Consider the following 8,611-nt stretch of genomic DNA (forward strand, 5'->3'; position numbering starts at 1 on the left):
GCGCAGCGTGTGAGCCTTGAGGCGGAGGTGAGGTCATGCAAGTTGTGAGCTTGCAAGAGCGGCACGACGACATCATCCAAAGGATCAATAGTGGTTCTCATCGAATTTGAGGATGCCACCTTCATTGACGAGGGTGACGCCAGCTCTTCATCTGATGCTGCTCCGGATCAGCAGCTCGCTTTGACCTGATGATACTTTTAGTTCTTCAACCCGCTTCCACCTTCGTTGACGCCAGCTCTTCCACCTTCGTTGACGAGGGTGCCACCAACTCTTCTACCTTCGTTGACGAGGGCGCCATCATCTCTTTACTCAATTTTGCTTTAGGATCATTAGCCCGCTTCAGGATTATTTCTCGTTGCAAACACAACGGCTGAGATGAGTTGACTGAGAATAGTCAAGAAAGCATTAGCCATGGCCTCAAGATGGATTTGTGAGGCTTGGGCTACCTCACCCACACCTGCGTCGGTCTCCTAGACCTTTCCCCTCACCTCCACAATTTGTACCTCCACTTTCAATGGACCATGATCCAAACATGGGCCAGCTGAAATCCGCCCTATCTCTTCATTACCACCACCACCACCAGCAACTTGTAACATGTAACTTGCTATCACTCATCACATGTAACCATCATCAGAACTTAGGCCCTGCTGTATTGCTAAACTCAATTCTTTTTGGAGTTTCGATAAAGGACATTTAACTAGGCCTTGTGAGATGTCTTGTGTAGAAGCTCCTTTGAGTTGTGATAGCTTGGTCAAGTGCGTAGCAGGTCGAGTCGTGATCGCTAGGTCTAGTCTAGTGTGTAGTAGGTCATTTTACCTTGTACTAAGTGTTGCTAGCTATGTGGATTATGGGGATCACTAATGTCTAGTGCTTGATATCCTAGATTAACAACACATCTTCTCTCAACACCAATCGACTGAGTCATCATCAGAAAACTGTTTTACTCCAGTGCCATAGTCTTCTAATAGCCACAATAAAACTTTAGTGACACCAAGAATAGGTATTGGGTCAAGAAGGAACTAGAGAAAAGCACCTCCACATAGAAAGATTGAGAAGATCTCTACCCTTTGCTAATATGTTTTGAGCTAGCACCACTCTATGAGGGTGGTTGCCAAGCTTATAATATCTTCTGGGATTGGTACCTAGTAGCAAGCATGGAGGCTCAAACTTAAGTTCCAGCCTCCATGCTTGTTCATGCTCATTGTGTATGTAAATAAGGGGGAAGCATAGAGGCTTGTGGGATCTGTACATATTAGCAAGCATGGAGGCTCGAACATAAGTTCGAGCCTCAATGCTTATTTATGCACATTTGTATGTAAATGAGGGGAAAGCATGCAGCATCCATGCTTGTTCATGCTCATTATATATGTAAATGAGGGAGATTTCTGCCTATAAAAAAGAATGGAGGCTCGAACTTAAGTTCGAGCCTCATGCTCATTATGTATGTAAATGAGAGGAAAGCTTGCTGCATGCCCATCATATACTTGAATGAAGGAGAGGCTTTCTCTTAGGTCTTCAGATGATACTTTAAATAATAACTTTCTATTAAGGCTCAAAATTCATACCATTTTGCAAGAAAATGCAGCTCAGTTTCAAGCTTCTAAAAGTCAAGAGCTTACATTTTCTATAGTCTGTGACCTCTAAAATAGGAGAATGATATTCTTTGTTCTTCCAAAAGACCCCTTACTTGTGAGTAGTCAAACTTTAACATGTCAAGTTTTGACTAAATTTTGGAGCTATTTTTCCATGTAGCAATGAACAATATTAGCAAAATGATTCCAAAATGTACGAAAAGATTCTTTGTATGCATATAAAGAGGATAAATCATTACATTAACTAGAGGATCCTATTACATGGTTGGGTCTTGTATATTGCCAAAATACCTCCAATTAAATGAACCATTTCAAAAAATGGGACTTGAATTTTTCCCATTATTCCTAAATTGGTCTTCTATGGTCCTAATCTCCGTGCCCCTCTAGACAGAGGTGTGCGGGGATCGAGCCTGGCTAGAGAATGTGAGGTTGTCATGTTCTTGGTAGTGTGTAGTTATAACAACTAGAGTGTTTTAATTATTTGTTGCATCATTGGTAGATAAAATATGGATGATAGGATGGCATATCCTTGTGCGCATTGCAAGCATCAGATCTTTTGAAAACAAAAAATCTGCGACCAACATATACGCAATCATGGTCTCTTTCCGATAGAGGAATACAAGACCTGCGTTATTAATCTCATGGTCTAGAGATTGAAGGTCAAATTCAGCAAGTAGATATTGCTCAAACTTCATCCTAGAGAAGACAATTTTCAAGCGAGCAGCCATCGACTGAGTCCTCCCAACTAATACCCAATGCTGCATTTCAAGAAGTAGAGATGGAGCAGCTGTTGGACGCGTTCTTTGACATGGATTCCAACATAGAAGGCGATAACATTGAACGCAGTACCGTGGACCAACCTCAGCCATCCCGTTCATATCAACGGCATGATAGCAACGATGAAGAGGGCGAGTGTTGGAGGCTCGCCATAGCATAGGCAATCTCCCACAAATCTATCAATCCGGTGAGAGAGCGCATGACCCGGCTAGGGCTTGGAGGCATCACACAAAGAATATGTGAGAGCGTCATCGGATGCAAAGATTGAGAGGATTCGAGAGCGTGCATCCTCCAATGCAAATAGAAATCATCCCAAATCAACTAATGCTAATCGCACATCAAACATCAATTTCAAGCAATCATCTACACACATCAAGCAACGAAGTGAAACACACTAATCTTGGAATCTCTCAAGCACAACTCTAATTACATGCATTGACGATTAAGCACACAAGATCGCATTCAAGTCGGCCACCCCAACCATGCCCATCATGGTGTCCAAATCAAGTCACACATAATCAAATTAAGCTCAAGGCTTCTTAAACCTACACACACACAAGCACACCATTAGAGGACAACTCTAATCCCTCAATCATGAGTACACCCACTCCGCTTATTCGAGAGAGTTAGATAAGGACTCCACTAATCGGAGTAGCTTAGCATAAGTAAGAGTTAGATTAGAGAAGATCAACACTTCAAAACAATGAAGGAAAGTAGATAAACATGATTGACAACATAATGAAGACTAGATTAATTAAGAGAGGATTACACTAATTACATGTGATTAGCACTAACCTTCTAAGCATGGGCATTAAGCTCAAAGGCTAGGCCATCAAGACCTCCTCTAGGGAGAGAGTTCTCAAAAGGACCACTCAAGAATCACCTCTCATTAAGCATAGGGCTCTTTTAGAGCTTTGGGCCTCAAACCCTTCAACTATGGGATAAAGTGAGCTCTCTAGCTTAGACTCATACAACTTTGGAACTCCTAAATGAGCCCAAGCCCTATACAATGAAAAGTAAATATTGTGCACTATGGCACATCCATAGCTTGGTGCATAATTGGTGTAGCCGTTAGCCGCTTCTAACACTCCCCCCTTCCTAATTTGGCGCACGTCCTCGTGTGCCTGTGAAGCAAGACACGGTGACATGGTAGAAAGCAAGTCCTTGGAAGAAATGTTAAGCTGCAAACATAAAAACGAGTAATGAGAACAAGGGCCACAAAGGATACAAAACATGAAGTACAATGAGAAATCATGCAAAGTGAATTTTTGCTTCTAAAAAATGGGTGAATCATGGTAAAAAACTAGACAACATAAAGCAAAAAAAACACCTATACTATTGTGAAGATTAAACCACTTGAAATTTCAGTTTTATGCATGAAACACAAGCAATCGTTTATGACCCTAGGCTAATGCAAGTTCATAAACCTACTAGCCTAAAAAATTTGTGAACAATCTTAATAAATCATTCAAGTCTATCATGTCTATGGGTTATAAAAAAGCTCCTAATCTGTTAGTACATTGTCAAAGTTTTTTGAAGCTCATGGAAGTTTTGATTTAGTCATTCATGAAAGATTAAAGCACAATCACAAGGCTACCACCCCAAGGCAAGTCTAGGTGCGAATCTTGGCTCCTTGAACCCTCAAGAAGGTGTTCCAAAAGCCTACTAGCTTACCAAGGTGACGGCTAACCCTTATCAACCCAGGGCATTGGTTTAGGGCCTTGACCAAGCGAGCCAAGGTGATTCCCCTCGCCTACCAAGTGCCAATAAGGCACTAGGCCTCACACAGACACAACATAACATAGAATGTTTATTTTCATGTGCCTTAGTAGCATTTTTGCTACTTTTTTTGGACACTTCTTTGCTTCATGGTTCATTTTCTAGCACATTTTTTAATACTTCCTTTATGAGATGTTTATGGCAATTGGACTAAAAAAGATTAAAGCCTAATCATAGCCCTAGGTCATGACAAAAATGAATGGAATCTTACGACTATCACTAAGAATCTAGGACTAGCAAGAAATGAACCTACATTAACCTAAGGTCAAGGCTAACTACCTATGATTAACATACATAAAACCTAATTTTTTGTGAGTTAATTTTCACAAAGTAGGGTGTTGAAACTTTACGATGCCTAGCTTTCTAACATGAAAATACCATAGCTTAGAAGCAAAATTTCACTTAAACCAAGCAAGAGAATGGAGAGATGAACAAGGAGCAAAATCATGGAAGGATTACACCTATTCATGCTCTTTGTACATCCTTGAGCAAGCATCCTTTGTGCAGAGAAGTCTCTTGATCTTTTTATTTGCAAAAGAAGCTTTTTGAAGCTAAGTGTAAACACAAGCTACAAAAGCCAATTATTGAAAAGCCACACAAAAATCTTTAATGAAAACCTAAAGCTAGGGTCTTGCATACCCGAATTTGCCAAAGGGAAAAAACCCAAGGGAAAAAAATGCCTTTGGTTAAGCACATGATGCTCTTTGTAGCAAATTTATGCATACATATCAACCATGAGAGATAAAATGAGCTTCTACATAAGCAAGTAGTGTAATTTCAACCATTTCTCATGCATGATTCAAAGTTGACCAGTTTCTAGCTCACTTGAAGTATGGAATTTAAAACAAGCCAAGAGCTAAAACATAATGCAACTTTGATGAAATGAAGTGGCTCTCGAAAGCCAAATTTTACATTTTAAAGTTTTCCAAAAAAATGGCTACCAACTAGCTCAATAAATTTTACAATTTTAGAGCATACTCTATGAGCTAGAGATGACTGCAACTTAATGAAATGAATGGCTCTTACTAGCCAAATTTGTACTTGAAAGCTCAAAAGTTGGCTAAACACTAGCTCAAATGAAAAAAATTGCATTTCTAGACCAAGCTATGAGCTAGCATTACAACTTTAATCCAATCATTTGGAATGGCTCTAATTAGCCAAATTTTGCAAATTTTTCAATGATGACCCCTCCTTGGATCAATGAAATCACACTCTTGCCACACCCTTCAAAATGAAGCTCAGTTGTTAGTGCTAAAGCATTTGTCATTCAATCACAAGCACTAAAAATATGCTCAATCAATTCCAAGCTCAAATTTTAATGCACATTCCCGTTCATCAAAACAAGCTCAATTTTAATGCTTTCAAATAATTTCTCATTCAATTCAAGCGTTAAAAATACACAAGCAATGTTAAGTTTAAGCACAAAGTCCCGACCGAGCATCAACTTTATCATCCCATGTAGCTCTCAAACCCCGTGCATGATATATGGATTTTTTATTTTTTATTTTTTTCATTTAGTGCAATGATAATGCAATTGAGCCAAGCACTAAAGCATGTTTTGCAACAAGCCAACCATGAGTGCAAAATACGACAATTTGTGCATAGAAATTATCACACAATCAAAGCACACAACCGATGTGTACATCATGCTCATATAGCATATATGGCATTTAGAGCAAATGATGAAGTGTCAATTGAGCTCTCTTGAAGCATCAAAACCTTGTTTTGTTTTATTGGCCACCATCCCTTCACAAAAGATCTTTGATTAGTAATTGCAAGAAGTTTTTATTCAAGCCAAGCTCCAAAATCTATCACATTCCACCACAAACTTGGCAATTTTGATGTAATTCTATGAACAATTGTTCACCCATCACACAATAAATCAATGCATTTGCTTCTCATGCTCTTATGTAGCATATTTTGACATACAAAGCAATAAAAAGAGAGAGCATGGCATTGGCCAAAGATTGCACGTATTAGAACTTCATTCAAAACTCTCTCTCAAGTGGTTCAAAACAAAAATTTCATCTTAAATTACAATCACATGCATTTTTAAATGCAATCTATGCAAAAAATGTTCTGAACCTCTTAATAGATGTACATGAATATGCTCTCAAATCCCCATAAGCCAACCTCATTAGAGAATTTCAATCAGTTTTAATTGTGATGACAACCTGAAAATTGTTAGATCATTCTTAAAGCCATACACAAAAAATCCCACACTGTTCTTCATGCAATTGTTCTTGATTTTCCACATGGACAATTCCACTTTAGGCGAAAACACCTTTTTTTTTCTTTTTCTTTTTACTGTTGGCTTCAACGGGGGCTCTTTTCAAATTTCAAGTTTTTTGGCGAAATTTGTGGCACAAGGGTGGGAACTCATTCTTGGTATGAGAGTTTTTAATTTTATTTTTCGTTTATGCTTTCTCATTCGATTTGATGGCGGCAGTCTGTGACACAAAGAGTGCGCGAATCAAGTGATGTAGGGAAGCATCGTGCAGCATTTCTCAAAGTGCCCTGGCATGTGGGCTCATGCTATAGAATCTGGCTAGAGAGCTTCTCTTAATTTTCAGCTCCTTCTTCCAACCATTATGCAGTGTGCTCAAGCTATCCAGGGCCTTTCCTCTCCAAGAATACCGGTTTATGGCTTTTCTTCACTCGCTTGGATCTCCGCTACCCATGCTCGGGTAGGTTCAGGTATGTACGTGAGCAGAAAACAAGAACACCACATGCAGGGGGTTTCTGTGCGAGCTCGGAGGTGTGTATGTGTGTAGTGCTCGTGTTTGTGGGAGAGCGCAGAGTAGCTACAGCCAGAGTTAGTTGATCCAAGCCTTAAAGGCTCATGGAAATGCCTTGAAGCAGTAAGGTAGTGAGGTAATGTGCATGCAACAGGACATTGCAGAGCAAGTAAGCTCACAGTCGGCCGTGAGTCGTCTTCATATGGCCATTGTGTGTGTGTGATTTGACGCAACTAGCGACAGGTCAGGCTGGTAGAGAATCGGGGTGTGTGTAGGGCTTGAGGACCAGCGCGCAAGGCGGGGCGGGTGTGTGTGTTTGTGGGGTCCGAAGCTGAACTGGCAGCTTTTGTTTGATGCTGCAGCGCGCCACAAAGTGTGTGTGTGTGTGTGAGGTGAAATTTGCAGAAAAATCGACAACAACACAAAGAATGGCTGGCAGCTATTGAATGCTGTGTGATTGAAGCGAGGGAGCCTAAAATGGGGCCGAGGCAAGTGCAATACACAGCCATCATCGGCAGTTTGCAAGAGGACGCAGTGCAGGGCCGCGCGCGCGAGAGAGAGTGGGGTGCGTCACCAAGCCAGGCACGGGTGAGTGTATTGAAGGTAGTCGTGGCAGGTAGCGAGGGACGAGGCTGGAGGTCCGAGGATCAGGGGAGTTTGGCGTTATGCTGGTAAGTGTGTGTGCGCGCCATTCCAGGAGCCAGAGGCCCAGAATCGGACCTTGTGTGTGTGTGTGTGTGTGTGTGTGTGTGTTTGCCATAATTGGGTGTGTGTGAGAGTATGGTTCCCAACAAGTAAAGTCTGAGCATGCTCAACTCAACTGAACAGGTTGTGTGCGTGTGTGGCGAAAACGCCAAACCGGCTCAGGCTAATTTGGGACGAGTATTTGGCGAGTCAGTAGGCGGGAGTGGGCTGCCAACGAGGAAGCCAAAAAAGGCTTGCTTGGTGGGCTTTAAATTTCCCTTTTCAAATTTTGGTTGGGGCTCGATCCCTTGGTCAACAACATGTAAAGCCCTTCGACAGAGAAGTGAGGTCGAGCCTGAGAAAATGGTGTCACCTCTTGTACGACTTAAAAACTTTTCACAAAATGATATTTGGACATGCAATTTAAGTCACACACATATTTTTTTAATAAAAAAAAGTGAATTACCACATCCGCTTAATAATTGGATTGCTTCACGTTCAAATGGACACCGATTGTAATTAAAAATCCACGACAACACTCTTTTGGCATTCAAACCTTCTCATTGACAATTTGGGCATGCATATTAATCCATTTTCAATCGATATTTCTTCAATTTCAAGAGCAAAAATTCCATTTTCAATGCACTTTTTACTAAATTGGGCAATGCTCATAAGCAAATCAATTAAGGTTGTCATCTCATTTGCACAACCAGACCAACCACTGCAACTTAAGTTGCTCTTATCCGCAGATATCCACATTTAGACAAACCCAATTGGCACAAAACATTGGTCAATTTAATCCGGTTTTTAATCATTGCAAATTTAATTGCTCATATCCAATAGCCTTAACCGCTCAACCCAATTTATATTCGTCATTCATACGTGATTGTGGAAAACTACAAGTACACCATATCTAATCAATTTAGCATATGTGGTAATGGTATTGCACCTCAATCATCCCCAATTAAGCACAAATTGAGTCATTTAAATCCCAAATCGATCAATTATGTACACACCAATCTTTAGGTCTAATAATCATCA

General features: G+C 40.6%; 1 protein-coding gene across 1 annotated transcript; it reads right to left on the bottom strand.

Moving 5' to 3' along the window:
* Positions 1 to 205: 205 nt before the first annotated feature.
* LOC147451398 (uncharacterized) lies at positions 206 to 534 on the bottom strand. Its single transcript, XM_086520920.1, has 2 exons — positions 489 to 534; positions 206 to 384 (listed from the first exon to the last, which is right to left on the bottom strand). Exons 1-2 carry the CDS (start codon positions 532 to 534, stop codon positions 206 to 208), a joined length of 225 nt encoding a protein of 74 aa, XP_086377046.1.
* Between the last annotated feature and the right edge of the window lie 8,077 nt (positions 535 to 8,611).

The sequence above is a fragment of the Adiantum capillus-veneris genome, chromosome 9 (genome assembly GCF_014529385.1).
Source record: "Adiantum capillus-veneris isolate H3 chromosome 9, ASM1452938v2, whole genome shotgun sequence".
Classification (NCBI taxonomy): domain Eukaryota; kingdom Viridiplantae; phylum Streptophyta; class Polypodiopsida; order Polypodiales; family Pteridaceae; genus Adiantum; species Adiantum capillus-veneris.

Bases quoted from the DNA above. Each gene is read 5' to 3' on its own strand.
- LOC147451398 (XM_086520920.1), bottom strand. From the start codon at position 534: ATGTTTGGATCATGGTCCATTGAAAGTGGAGGTACAAATTGTGGAG. The intron at 385-488 runs GTGAGGGGAAAG...GACTATTCTCAG, and splicing joins TGGAGGTACAAATTGTGGAG to TCAACTCATCTCAGCCGTTG.